Raw genomic sequence first — 15,833 nt, 5'->3', positions numbered from 1 at the left:
CCCTCTGCGTATAAGCTTTCCGAATAATTTTAGAAACCGTGCGCACATTCATCCAGACACTCCGGGACTCGCTCCAGCTCTGATGGAAGTATGCATAATTCCGCTAAACGCATGCATACCGTATCTCCATTTCAAGCAGCGTTTGCCTACTCAGCGGCGCTCATAATCTGCTCATCGCAGTTGGGCGTTTTCAATAACTTTTGGCGTGTACGTGTGAGGCCTGCTTGCCTCTACTTTTACATCTGGACCCTCCAAATTTGAACATATGAGAACTCGGCGTGGATTCCTCGTACTCGGCGTGCAAATATGAGACCACCGCCCATTGAGTATTTTAAATATTAGCAGTTCATCAAGTGAGCATGATGTGGAGGTTATTTCCCATTACCTGCAGACATTTTAATCAGGGATGAGTGTATTTCTTGCATTAATGAGAGGGAAATGATGTCAGCCGACTAGCGATTACTTCATTTTCCAGACCGGGTCAGGGATTTTACGCTATCCCAGTTGACTTAAGGTTAGAGGCTAGGTGAATTTGTGGCCCTTTTTGAGTCAACACTTTACTGCATGTAGCTTATTTAAGACTAAGCATTTATATTTAAAAGTAAGACTGCACGATTATGGCCCAAATAAAAATCACGATTATTTTGGTCAATATACACGATTATTCATCATGTTTGATCAAACATGTCTATTTAATGACGATATTTTTTTTTAAACAAGCAGGATATAAACAATGCTTCAATGCTTGATCCTTATTAATAATAACAATGAAGTTTAATAATTATGGCAAAAACCCACAGGGCAACACAGCTACCTTACTCGCTGAGTGCAAACCAATGAAAAAAATTTAGCCTACTTAGAACCAAGCACATTATTTACTTTTATCCAAATTTGAACCGATTAGCAGTCAAAATGTCATTTTTGGTCATTTCAAACCAAATTATATCCAATTTTGGGCTCAATTGTAAATATTTGGACTCCGATGAGAAACTAATGTTTTAGGATGATTCAAGCGGAGGCTTTGTCATGCGAATGTGGGAAACATTGCCCTCTAGTGGTAGAATGTATCAGTAGTTGTGATGACAGTTATGATCATGAAGTAAAAATGACAAAATAGAATGGAAAATTGCCATTAATTTGCGCGGATAGTTCACGCACGTTATAATTGTCCCCAGCGCTAACCTTTCTTTACATTTTCTAAGTAGTTTCGGATTTAAATGCACAAACGTATCCCTTTTTAAAGTCTCGCGTTTCCCTTTACACTTAGCTTTCCCCACTTGGGAGGTTATTAGTGGTTGCTGTTTGGTCAAATAGACATCACTTCCCCCCACAATTTCACTGCGCTGCTGTCTTTGTTTGTGCATTTGTCTGGGGGTTTTAAACAAACTTGTCCTATTATAATGACTTCCTGCACTGTGATGTCCAATGGTGGAGGCCGGAGCTGCCGGTTCCTCCCGTCGAGGTTAATCCCGGGTCAACCTCGTTGTCTGTGTAACGTATACCTGGCGCACAGTAGTGATATTGCACACGTTTCATTTCTAGTCGGCCCACCAAACATGACGCACGACCTAGATTAGTTTTCCTCATACGAGTGCCAGATAGATGATTTAATAATGGCTGTGGGTACTGAGCAATGTACATAGTCGGCCACAAATACGGAAGCCAAAAATCTTGAACGTTTCTGTCCGTGCAATTTGTTCTATGCTGTTTCCTTAATCACAAACTCAAATCAATCAGATACCTCAAAAACTGGACCATTCCCTTACTATCCTCTAGCCAAGTACATAGCCATCAATCTACCTACCTACCTACTTACCTACCACCCCGTCAATCTCCCCATCTACCTTTCCCCCCGCCCATTTATCTGGCTACCAATTACCCATCAATCTACCCACCTACCTACATCTGTCTACCTACCTACCTACCTACCTACCTACTTACCTACCACCCTGTCAATCTCCCCATCTACCTTTCCCCCCACCCATTTACCTGGCTACCAATTACCCATCAATCTACCCACCTACCTACATCTGTCTACCTACCTACCTACCTACCTACCTACCTACCTACCTACCTACCTACCTACCTACCTCCCTGTCAATCCCCCCATCTACCTTTCCCTCCACCCTTATAACTGGCTACCAATTACCCAACAATCTACTACCTACCTACATCTTTCTAACTACCTACCTACCTACCTACCTACCTACTTACCTACCTCCCCGTCAATCCCTCCCATCCACCTTTCCCTCCACCCTTATAACTGGCTACCAATTACCCAACAATCTACCTACCTACCTACCCGTCAATCTCCACTCTACCTTTCCATCTACCCATTCATCTGGCTACCAGTCTACCCATCAATCTACTCACCCACTCATACGCCTACCCACCTACCAACCTACATATCAATTTCCCCATCTGCCTTTCTTATCCACCTGTTTTTCTGGCTACCAATTAACCATCAATCTACCCACCTACCTACATTTGTCTACCTACCTACCTACCTACCTACCCTACCTACCTATTTACCTACTTACCTACATACCTACCTATCCTATCTACCTACCTACCTACCTACCTACCTACCTACCTACCTAACTTTCAATCCACCCATTCACGTGGTTACCATACTATCCATCCTTCCATTTTCCCAACTACCTTCTCATTGTCTTGTCTGTCTACATAGTTAACGACGCTAACTACAGTAACTCCCTAGTTGGCTAACTAGCTACCTGTCTACCTACCAACCAAATTTATTTTAAACGTCCGCCATAAAGAATTCTTGACAGTTTAATGGTTTTCTGCTGTAAAATCACTCGCCAGCAAAAACTGAGATAAACCTCACGCAATATAATCCTATTACAATCCTCCCTTCATGAGGACGATAGCTTGACAGACATGCTGATTTATATTACGAGTTGGAACGTCCGTTGATTGACTGATACTCCAAACAACCTCAACCTGAGATGAATCAACGTCACTTTGCGATAAAACTTTTTTATGCGTAATCTCCACGCAGCTAATGATTTGGCACACTCAGCAGATTCAAGTGTTGATTGCAACAAGGCGCAGCGAGCCAGCGTTTGCATTCTTTGTCCTCCTCTCGGGAAGAATGTCCTCCCTGCTCCGCGCTAGAGATCGCATGCTCACTTCGCAGGTCATCTACGTTACGTCCGTCATTTCATGTTTACGCCTCTCATGCATCATTTCCACTTCTCGTCTTCCCTACGAGCCAATGGAAACATTTCGATGTCACGAGCTAATTCAATATTTTGCGGCGGCCCTGTTTTAATATTAAAGAATGTCTTTTTAATGAAGCCGGACTGGGCCGTTATCTAACGCTCGTCATTTGGAATGTCTCCTCCGGGATTAGTCCATGTGTCCAGAACCGGAGTGGGAGTCGGCCAAGAGTGACTTTATCTTAACCAACACATGAATCCAGTTCGTGTTTGGATGTTACTCAAGCATTAAGTGTTGCGTGTGATGAACCCGAATCATTTTCTTCCCTCTAGAACATTCATTATTTTTAGCATTGAAAGCTAATCACTACAAGCTGTTTTTGAAAGCCGTATATGGACACTACGTATATGAACGAGTTAAATTCCGGATGACCGATTGCTATCTTAATATGTTGGCGAGTTGCTAGTTTAAAAAAAAAAAAAATCAGCTGAAATTCAGAAACAAAAACGCTGTGTTTGGTAGTACATCGAGAGCTACTCTGAGAGGACAAAATCCAGTTGAGAAACTTCGAAATATAAACATAGCAAGGCCGTTTGCGTTAAAATTTTTCGCTATGGTACAGTTTATTTTGAAGGATGACTGGCCTCTTGCAACATTTCCTGCTTAACTAAAATAGAGAGGTTTGGCAGGCCGCGTATTCTCCCCGTGTACTGTATGATGTGCGTTTTTATATCTGCCATATTCTTGCCGTAAAAGCAGTTCGTGTTAGCTGAGGTTGTTACGGCTCGAGCGCATGCAACATTATACTGGTGCCGCGTTCACTGATTGTCCACAATGTGGGGAATCTGAAACTCAATAACCTGCAACAGGAATATAAATTAGGAATATAGAAAACCAGAATTTGACCCTGAAATTAAGTGTGCGTCCTATAAACAGGTGCGTCTTATATTTGGGTAATTACGGTAATGTGCGTACTACTTTCAAACAGGCTAGTAATTTTTACTAATATTTTGGGGATATTCTTAGCCTTGGTTAGAACTGACCCAGAATATTCAAGGTGGGGATGGAAACTGAACCGCAAGTAAGGGTCAAGCAAATATTTGAGTTTTTGTAGAACTAGCAAAAAATGAAACCGTTGTTCCAAGCATGCAAATGTAAGAGAAGTTCTCTCCAAATATGCCCTCATATCCATAACTGGCCCCAGCGACCGTACCGCTGCAGAGCGCCAGGTGTCAGCTCACATTAGCATCAGTCCGCAGTGTCTCTGCATGCTACCATGCTAACCCGTTGCGCCTCACGCTACAATGCTCGTCCAAAATATCTAAGTGTACTTTGATGAAGTAACATGAATTCACTGGGCAATTCTTCAGTTCCTTGAGGCACATAGGCAACTTATACAGATAGTGAAGCTCGGTTTAATGAACTGCATACCTTCCAGGGCGACTCACGGTAAATGCTTATAAACCACCAAAAATGTTCAGCCAAACCATATAATTCTAGCTAATGAAAGTCTGCTTAATGCTAGCTTCTAATGTTAACCACAGGCTAACGGAAATTAACATAATGTTACAGTAATCGTAATCTTTCAAACAACTGCAACTTTTATAGTACAAATGTGGAACAACAAACACATATAAAGCCATATATTAATTTTCTTTTTTACTGTTTTCATTATTTACCTAATCGTATCAAGCTAAATTTGTACTTACCTATGTTGTGTAAAACGAATAACATTAACAAATGAATTGTCACTTAAAAGCTGCGATATTTCGGTGGTACGAATAAACGTCAGTATAATGGGGAATAACCGTACAACAGGTTGAATCATAATAATGTTAAATGGGTAAAACTATCATTTGGGTGGAAAAATATCACTAAAACATAGATTTGAGTACGGAGAAATAACTGACTGGAAACTAGCCAAATACACGGTCACTTTGATGCTAGCAATGGTTAGCATTAGCTAGTGCTTTCCGCTAATTAGCTAGCTAGCTACTATAGGTGTCTTTGCATCGAAGTTAGTCTTTTATTGATTTAACTTGTAACATCTATCGTGGTTAAACCAGAGGTGTCCAACATACGGTATGCAGGCCGCAAACGGGTTTGATCCGGCCCGGGAGATGATTTTGTAAAGTATAAAAATTAGCAGAATGAAAAACTTGAAATCATTTATGATTAATTGTAATGTTCATTTTTGTATTATTAATTGTGATCTTGTACTGTTTTGTTTTAAAAAAGAATAATACATTTGAAGTTGTTGTTTTAAAGTTAAAAATTTTATTTGGAAAAGATTTTGTTTGTAATGCTACACATACACACATACCCTCAATGCTAACGACTGCTAGCATTAGCTGTTTGTGCTCTTTGCTATCTAGCGTGTGGTTTTAAATCTTGACTTAACATCTTTAGTGGTTCAACTTTATTGTTACTGCTCAAAACGTATTTTACACAAATATTTTCAGTAAACTGCATTAGTAACCTTTAAATGACTATTAAGAAGTTAAAATACTACTTTAAACACTGTCACCATTTTTTTAAGAAGACGACAGATTAAGATTCCAGATTGAGATTCTCGCTTTTCGTATTTCTATTTGTTTCTAATGACAACTTGTTGACTGGTGAGACCCACCACACACTCCTACGTGTTCTCCATTTGATATTGTGACAAGTTGAACATGCATTCCCAAAGTGGGTTTGGTCCCGTCCCACGAATAGATTGAGCCGCGTTCACATACAGGATTAATGAAGCTATATCAATGCTTCATCTGGCTTTGAGAGCTCAGGATTGAATATGACCATGCCTCTCTTGTGTTGCTTTTGTTCCAGGGATTGCGGCGGCTCCGGCAGACGCAAATCTGGTAAGATTCTGTTTTTAGAAATTCTTTGAATACAATCTGCTTGGAAACTTTAAAGCTATGATCACTAAAGAGTGAACAATATAGGTTTTTGTTGTCTTCCATTAAAGCAGACTGATGATCTGAAATAAAATATTTGGTTATATATTCTAAAAAAAAATATATATATATAAACATTTTTTTAGTATTTTTTTTCATGTTATGGACCAAAACTAAAAACGGATTAATAATCAATTAATGTCAATTCATGATAATGACATTTTTTAATAGAGTTGTGGAAATGCAAACGTTTAAATGACTACTTTCTTATAATAAGATCACCAAAAATTTGAATCTTTAGGTTTTTCAGCCAGCTGAGGATAGATTCCATCCAAAAAAAAAATAATAAATGCAAAGGTAAATTTGCAAATCGCAATTTGTGGCTGCACGATAGAATAAAAAGTTGACCAAGTCAGGTCAGTCAAAAATAGTTTTTGTAATGGTTGATAATGATTGCTACTATTTGTGTGCTTAAACACTATTGACTTTTGTAGTTAGCAGTCTTTTTTAAAAAACAAAAAAAAAAGGAAAGATCTTATCAAAAAGCACTAAGGTTGTATTATCCGAGAACATAACCCGTCAGTAAGAACAGTCTAACTTGGCTCGGTTGTTGGTGTTCATATTTCAACCAGTAGGGGGCAGACAAGCATGAAACATAACCAGACTTTTTGTCAAGAAGACAAGCAAGAATAACAGGAAGTTATTGACCTCATAGTAGCTAATAGCTCCATGCAAAAGTTTACTCATGAAAATGTGTTGAAGCATTGTCTGACTTTTTAAGGACTCTATTACATGTGTAATGCAGATTAAATGCTGAAGCAAATATGTACAGTATGTGTTAACAAAATGGTAACGACCTGAAATGTATCTGCTAGCATGCTAATGCTAATCTGACTGCTAACCAGCTAGCTTAGGCAAATTTTGTTGGTGCCTAAAAATTCATATGTATAGAAGATAATAAAGAATGAGGAGTTGTAGCCACTCCCTTCAACTCACATTTACATAGATTATTAAAAAAAAAAAAATGAATTTAGGGGTCTGACAAATGATTCTCCTCATTGCAACAATTTTTTTTGAACTGACTGACCCAATATAAGAAAATGATGGGTGGGCGCTGGATGAACCACCTGTTTGTGCCTCTATATTTTCTCTGCCTAGGCTGGCGGGTGGATAGATATGTGTGTGTGTGTGTGTGTGTGTGTGTGTGTGTGTGTGTGTGTGTGTGTGTGTGTGTGTGTGTGCACGCATGTGTGTGTATGTGTGTTGGGTGGTTGTGTGAGACGAGAGTGCAAAGGAGGAAGAACGTGTGAGTGACTCAGCTGACCATAGGGATACGGGCGTAGGAGGCAGCAATAAAAGAATGCAAAAGGCTTTGGCTAGCAGCTGCGCCAGTGTATTTGTGTCTGTTAGTTGTCACTTGCGTATGTGTCGTCTAGCAATTCCCACACACGCTTTGTTAAGTGACATTTTTTTTTTGCGTTCATGTGTCATTGCAATGGATACCTGTCAGACCCAATCACGATGAAAATGTTGTTTATTTAACCCCCAAATGTCAGTCAAATGCATAATTTTTACCTAATTAAAGTCAGCTAGCCCTAATGCTACTTTATAATGTTAACCGTCTTTGACAGGCTAACGGAAATTAGCATAATGTTATGATAATTGCTCATTTTGAAACAACTGTGACTTTTAAACATGTTGGACTGTTATAAAATACACAAAAAGGTTAACCGAATAAAATAATGTTATTTTTTGTTGTTTGCGCTAGCTAGCTATCTAGCTCCCATCTGTGTCTTTTCCCAACAAAGTTAGCCTTTGATTAATTTAGCATCTAATGTCTTTAGGGTTACACTTTATTATTGTTGAGCTGATTACTTTGGTACTCAATTACCGAAAAAAATATTTACAGTAATTTTCCATATATAGGATGCACCTGTGTATAAGACGCAACCTTAATTTTAGTGTTTTAATCTGATATTTTCAACGTTACCATGTATAGAGCGCACAAAATTTTTGGCTGCAATGTAAAACTACAGTGAAACAGAATAAATCTAATCTTTGTAAATTCTAGTGTTTATATCTGTAAGTTTAATGCAGGTTAAGTTTATTTTAAATTTCCCACATTTTGAGCTGTCAGTGAACAACACAGTGTAACATTGAATGCGCTTGAAGCTGGTTTTTAAATTTTTCTTTGCCCCGTTCATTTTGCCAGAAATACCCAAAGTTGTGCAACAGCCATGCTCCACCAAGTTTATGATTTTGTGTATACGCCAAAAGACCGAGATTAAACAAGTCAGATTTCCGTGTTTTCTAACCGGTGCACTGTTAATTGAATTAGCTGGAATATAATAAGTTTTACATAGTTCTCTCCATTTTTGTTACATTCCTGTGCGTGAACAAGAATGGACTCGGGCGTTGGTTCAGGTTGCTCACTTCTTAAATGAAAATAATGCCGTAACAACTTCAGCTAACATGAGCTGCTGTTAGTTGCACTGGGCACGGGTAGTTATTGGTACGGTAATTATCGTACGTAAGAAAACCGCAGATATAAAAATGCACATCTGTGCGTCAAAACTCGTCTTATGTTGACAAATGTTTCAAAATGACAGTTCTAGATTGTCAGCTGACCACACAGACTATTCTAAAAGACTTTTCTTTTTGCAATCATGCACATTTGCTCCACTTGACCAGATTTGCTTCCAAAAGAAAAGAAAAAAAACCTAACCTAAATTTATCATATGTTCCATGGCATTATGCTTTATGCAACAAGGGATTCCAGGGCCATTGCAAAATGGAAATATTTCTGCACTGTGCGTGTGTGTGTGTGTGTGTCACGTAGCCCCCATTTCGTCTAAGCACCGAGGCGACCCTGGAAAGTTCATCATATAGTCTTAATTAGCCTTTAATGAGCTTTGCACGTGTTTATGCGTTTACTGGTGTGTAAACCTCCGCTGGACTTTAGCGGTTAGCGCCGATGAAACGCTTGACCTCGCTCCGCTTACCAGACTGCGGTGAGATTTTTTTGCTGGAGCTTGCATCTTTTACGCTTTTCCATAATTACACGTTGGCAGTATCCCGCTAGACTTTGCTGAGAATGCGAGCGGTTGCGGACAAGGATGTGTGTGTTTACCTGGCAAGCGTCACACATCGAAACATTAGCGGTTAAACACAATCGATCTGTTAAGTTTTTTTTTTTGTTTGTTTGTTCATTCGTAGTGTTTCTGAGGGGATCAGAGAGAATAAGTGGTTTAAAATTGCACCCTGGTAATTCGATTACTTCCTCAAGAGTTTTACAGTCACCAACAAAGCAACAACAAATTCCACTTGTTGGATTTTAGGTTGTGTACTTTTAATATTTTTACAGATTTCTGTTGGTATCAACAAATCTAATTTATTGCCGTGACAGGAGCATTTCATTCTTTTCAAATTAACAGCACATTAATTGCAACATGAATGAAATATGTGCCTGTTATTTTCTCTGTCTACATGTGTTGCCGCACCATTTGTGTTCAACACCTGTGCCTGTTCCGTTAGCCCCTCTTAGATGATTTGCATGATTTCCAATTGAGAAAATTGCCTCAACCTTTGAGTTTCGTGCTAAGTTATTTTTTGTAACATTTTTTATGAGTACTCTACAGCAGCATTTCTTAAATTGGGGTAAGGGTAGTCCCTGAGATATATGAAGGGACTTTAGGGGGTACATTAGGTTTGGAGACTTTTTGCAACAAATATACTGATCTTACAGGAGCATTGCATTATTCTTTTCAAATTAAGAGTAAATTAATTGCAACATGAATGAAAAATGTGGATGTCGGTGTGTTATTATCTCTAACGACATGGTTTGCTGCACCGTTTGTGTTCCAGCAACGCATCTCTTTGACGTTCTCATTGCATTATTTCCAATGGAGAAAATTGCTCCAACCTTTGAGGTTAAACTCAACCGTGCAATTTCGGTTTTGTGCTTATCAACACTTAAAACACAGATATTACCAATATACAATTCACAGTATGGAATGAAAATCAATTTTTTATGTTACCACCCATATTTAAATAGATATGGTACACAATATTTTGTTGGCCTTGAAAGATTAGTGAAAATGCTTGATACATTGTGCATTTCATTGTTGTTTTCAAATTAAGAGCAAAATAATTGCAACACGAATCAAATAGTAATGAAGTATGTGCCAGTGGGTGTTTATTTTCTGTCTACATATGTTGCTGCCCCATTTGTGTTCAACGTCTGTGCTGGTTCCATTTGCCCCTCTTTGATGATGTTCTCAATGCATTATTTCCAATGGAGAAAATTGTTTCAACCTTTGAGGTTAAACTCCACTGTGCAATTTTGTTTTCGTGCTTATGAAATGAAAGAAACATCTTCATCTGATACCTAATCATTAAAAAGTAATTCATTAGCTGTTTATGGTTCCGCTTGATGACGTCATTTATTTTTTTTTACAAACATCCATGTTATCCCGCCACTTTGAACTCTATCCAGGATCAGCCGCTTGTGATATTTGGGAGCGTTTGACACATTTTGTGTGCGTTATGCAAGCGAGAAGTCAGAAAACAGCACGGAACGAGTTTGAGAAGAAAAAGCGGCGCGGCGCAGCGCTCGGGGGTGTAGCGCATGTGAAAAGCAGATGGAGAAGAGGTTTACGTGGCAAGTGGAAACCATTTCTGTGTTGCGCCTGAACCTTAGGGAGTGTGTTTATGTGTGCAGCTTTTCTGTCTTTATTTGAGCTGCAGGCCTTCGGGGGGGCAAATGGGGCATGTGTGTAGTTGTCAGTGTTTACACGTGTAAGCGTGTGTGTGTTTCAGGCGGGGGCAAAAGGGTTAACCGATGCTTGGTGGGTCAAGAGCTTTTTTGTGTTTGCTGATGGATCAGACTCCAAATTGGCACAGGAAATCGTTAAGGGCAAATCTAGTTGGACAACTCGGCACTGTTTTACCAGACTCGCTCAATGAGAAGCCATTGAGTAGTATGGCTCTAAAAATCCCCCCCCACTCCTTTTTTTTTTTTTTTTTTTTTACTTTCTTGTACACAATGATGAGATTCACAGAACAAGAACGAGTCATTGTAAGGGTCAAAGCAGGTTCAACTTCAGTGCATGCAAGGCGAGTCATAACTGATGCCTCTCATTTCATTTTACTGTACCCCGTTGCATAAAAAAAGATGGACGTTTGTCTTAGTGTAATGCAAACCACAAGGATGACATTTCAAGAAAGCATACAATATATTTAAAGAAATTCTAAATGCTTATGTGTGTTTGTTTTGTTTCCTTATTTTTAAGTCCTAAAGTCATTGATTACTTTAGTGCAAGAAATACCAGTAAAAAAAAGTAGTCATTAAAAACCACCTTAGTAATTTATGTATTAAAAGTACTAAAGTACTAAAAAGTACTAAAGTAAATGATTACTTTAGGTACTACATTATTAAATTACTTTAGGTAAATAAATTCTAAAGTAATTGATTAATTTAGAAGAACGGTCTTAAACTAAGAGATCATTATAGTTACTCAAGCAATAATCAATCAACGTAGTACCTAAAGTAATCAATTACATGTGTACTTCGTTAATAAAGTAGCTAAAGTAATTCATTACTTTCGTACGCCATTTTGTACCCGCCTTTCTTATACTACTACATTAACCAAACAAATGAATAAATAAAATGGTGCCATGGTGCTTGCTTTAAGCCTGTATGTTTGTGACAAGCCTGTATTGTTTTCTTTTCAAATGAAGAGCAAAGGAATTGGAACAGGAAGCAACTTATGGACCCCATGTTGTTTTGTTTATTGCAATTGACACACCAAACCCCATGAATATAAATACTGCACTGTATATTTCTCATACGTAAGTATGCTAAAACTGTGTTTTCGTCATTCGTTTGCATAACGTTAAACGTATATTATAAATCGGTCGAAATTGACACAGAGCTAAAAAAAACAAACCTATAAAAGGAATGGCTATGTATTTATTTGCTTAACTAATTAGCCCCTCATGTCGATGGTCATATGGGTCCCTAGTGTAAACTTTGGAATCAAATAAATCCCATTTGCAAGCCTTTCGAAATTAACTCATGGTTCTGTTTTGAACATTTACCTGTTTTGTCATTTTTAGCCTTGCAGTGTTTTTTTTTCTTTTGTTTTTTTGTTGGGCGCAATATCCCAAATCGGTCGAAATTTACCCAGAGAAACAAACTTAAAAAAGTAATGTAACACTGTACTTATATATATTGTATAATGTACAATTATTAGTATATCCCCAAAGTGGAAAATAACAATTCGCCTTCATTCTCCCATTCCGTGTTCGGGATATTTTATAAAGAACAACACTTGGAAAAAGGTAGGGAAAAAATATCTGGCTTTTTACAAAAGAGGCCATTGACACACTGGTGTTAATGCATTGTTCCATTCCCCCCATTACCGCTAAGTACTATAAGTAGCTCCATCGAGATTTTTATTACAACTGCTTTTATTGAGAAACAGTCACCGTTTTCTCCCGTCGGACTTTATTTTTAATCAAAAGTTACACTACCGGATTACAGATTAATTGAACGCAACAAAGCTCTTTTTACAACACGGACTAACAAGGTTGTCTCAACCCCAGGAATTGTTCTTGGAAATGTCAGCTCTCGGGGTGACCTTTCCCCCTCCGAGGGCCGCATTGTGATGCGGTGACACGAGTACATCTGCGCTACATTGCGACCTTTGCTAATCTCGCCGCACATCTGCTGCCGATGACCCGCTGCCAAATTTGACTCCTCTCGCAAAAGTCACTCCGTTGATAAGTTCTGTGAATTCCGTGTTTTTTAGCGCTCATCATCTTTTTGGTGAGTTTTTTAGCGGTCGCTCGCGGCGAGCCCGCGGATAAATCTGAGTGAGGCATAAACACAGCGAGAAGTTAATAGAGCCATCTGATGCAAGCCAAGAAGTAAATACTTTTCTCCAAATGAATACTCTCAGCGCATGAATATTTAACACGCGGGAACAAGGTTGGCACGTTTACAAGCAAAGTGCTTTTGCCTCAATTTCATTTCCTCGGCTTTGAGGTATTGACTTGTTTTCCCGCAATCAAATGTCTCCTCTCTACTATTTTGAATATCATTTAACAACAGTTAAAGCTAATTCAGCTAACTAAAATGATAATATCTTTTAACAACAGTTATGTCAATTATTGTGTTGCTAATTTAGCTAACTAAAATATTGATAATATCATTCAACAACAGTTATGTCAATTATTTTGTAGCTAATTTAGCTAACTAAAATATTGATAACAACCATTTGAGTTACTATACAACAGTAGTTCCCCAAATATTTACGTGAAAAAATGCCTCAAAAAACTGAGCTTGCTAAGGACATACCGCAGTCATAACCAAAATTAGCTTGTAGTAGCATTGTTTATTCAGAATTTAATATGTTTGCGGGGCATTTAACAACAGTTAAAGCTAATTCAGCTAACTAAAATATTGATAATATCATTTAACAAGTTATGTCAATTATTGTGTTGCTAATTTAGCTAAATAAAATATTGATAATATCATTTAACAACAGTTATGTCAATTATTTTGTAGCTAATTTAGCTAACTAAAATATTACATTAACAACCATTCGAGTTACTATACAACAGTAGTTCCCCAAATATTCACGTGAAAAAGTGCCTCAAAAAACTGAGCTTGCTAAGGACATACCGCAATCATAACCAAAATTAGCTTGTAAGTAGCATTGTTTACTCAGAATTTAATATGTTTGCAAGACGCTCGGATTAAACAATAATCTAAGCTATAAATAAGTGTACTTTACCCGAATGCTGTATTTTTTCCAACCCTTGGCTCTTTACATCAAAGTGAAAACATTGAAAGAAGGCAGTAGGGAGCTGAAATTTCAACCAGATGGTGACAACATTTCAACGTTCAACATGACACGACCACTTAGTTATCACAATACCAGGAATATCCATCCTTTGGCTAAAATATTGCCAGAGTGATGTGGAAGAAAATGAACCAAAAATGATAAAATACTGCCCAATCACAGTCTTTTTTACAAGAGTCAAGACATTCAAACCTAGGTAATCATATTTTTTTTTCAAAGCTTTCAATGTGTTTAGCAAATGGAGGGTCTAAAAACTTGTAATCAAGGAAAAGATTTTCTTAGGTAATGAAGTGTTAAAGTAATCGATTACTTTATAACCTACAGTAATCGAATACTTTAGCACTTAAGTCCTAGTCTATACCTAACCAGTAATCGATTGCTAAAGTAGATATTAAAGTAATCAATTACTTTAAAATAAGCAATTACTTTAGAATTTATTTCCTGAAATGATCAATTTATTTTGTACTTAATTACCCAGAGCAACGATTACTTTGGTACTTAACTACCTAATGTAATTGATTACGTTAAAATTCAACCAAGCATTTCTACCAGTGCTGCCGCTATTGGTTGAATATTATTTCAAGAAAAACATTTGGGACGTTCATTTGTTGACGTCCACGTCACTCACTCGGCCAAGCTCCGCCCTGCATTTTAAAGCCATACACACTCAAAGTTAGCACACAGAAATCACAACGTTAACATTGAAAATGGAAACCCCGCGATACTCTTTTGATTGAAAATAATGTTGTAAATATTATTCAACGAAAGATATTCAACAGTTGCCATTTTATTGCCACATGCGAACCCACTGCATTTTAAATGAGTAATTACACAGGAAAGCCAAGACACGCATGAGTACGTTGAGAATTTTACGAGCCGTAAAAATGGCCGCGGCACTCGCGTCCTTATTTAGCCGCCGTAATAAGTCATCAGCCAACGTGAAAACACTTCTGTACTTCTAGGAAAATGGATACTTTTGCCTGCGTCAACTGAAATATAACCACCGTCATATTATACTTGGAAGACTAAGAGACAATACCTCGAATAGAAGCCGTGTTTCTGTCCGCGGCGGCGCGGTTTTTCGTGTCCTCCGCAATACAACGTGACGTTTGCGATTACCGCAGTGATCCCATGCCGGACTCTCCGCTAGGATTTGAAAGACGGATGGAGCTGACTTGACCTTCACAAACGATTAGGTTACAAGTGCGTTTTTAATCTGGAAAAGTAAAAAAAAAAAGTAAAGTATTAGTCTCAAGTGTGTTTTGGGACTGCTTCTTCCAGGTCATTTGTTTTGCTGAAATGTCGGTTCAATTCAAGCTGTCTTTTACCGCTAAGGCTCATTTGGATTGATATGTTCGTCACGCTAAAACACACTTCCTCTTTCCGCGAGCAGTTTGTCACACTTGAAATAAAAAATGCTTCGTTTGCTCCCCGCCCCCCTTTTCCTAAGTTGGGAGTATTTGACTTTTGTTTTCAAATGCAACGTTGGAAATAAATATAAAAAAATTTGTGGACTCTTTCATTCAGTGCCAAGGACGGGAATTCTCGTTTTTTAAAATAGTAATAACGCTGAAAAATATGAAAATTCCGGTCAAATACGTTTTTTTATGTAGACACCCTTGACTAATGCTTACCTAAAAGAAGCCAATTGAGTACTGTAGTGCTAACTGTGACCACTGGATGGTAGTGTTTCCACACTTACAACACAGCTATTACCTATATCAATTCTAACTGAAGAATGGAAGTCAATCTTTCATAAGGCAGCACCCATATTTACATAAACATAGCACACAATGTTGTCCTCGCAAGCTGAGTGAAAATGCTAAATATAATAATAAAAATAATAATAATTATAATATAATTTTTATGTTTTATGTTAGTTTGTTTT

The 15,833-nt window shown here is 38.0% G+C and overlaps 1 protein-coding gene across 3 annotated transcripts in view; it reads left to right on the top strand.

The window, feature by feature from the left end:
• LOC148419889 (SH3 and PX domain-containing protein 2A-like) overlaps window positions 1-15,833 on the top strand; it is an 89,883-nt gene that overhangs the window by 42,606 nt on the left and 31,444 nt on the right. For all 3 annotated transcript variants that reach the window (XM_088420779.1, XM_088420778.1, XM_088420777.1), the window contains one exon: window positions 6,010-6,041. In XM_088420779.1, coding sequence (XP_088276905.1) covers window positions 6,010-6,041 — 32 coding nt within the window. The remainder of the gene's footprint in view (window positions 1-6,009; window positions 6,042-15,833) is intronic.

This window comes from Hippichthys cyanospilos, chromosome 8, assembly GCF_059441005.1.
Source record: "Hippichthys cyanospilos isolate Australia breed blue-spotted pipefish chromosome 8, RoL_Hcya_1.0, whole genome shotgun sequence".
Classification (NCBI taxonomy): Eukaryota; Metazoa; Chordata; class Actinopteri; order Syngnathiformes; family Syngnathidae; genus Hippichthys; species Hippichthys cyanospilos.
The sequence above is the reverse complement of the archived record's forward strand: the minus strand, read 5'-3'. Positions and strand labels throughout refer to the sequence as shown.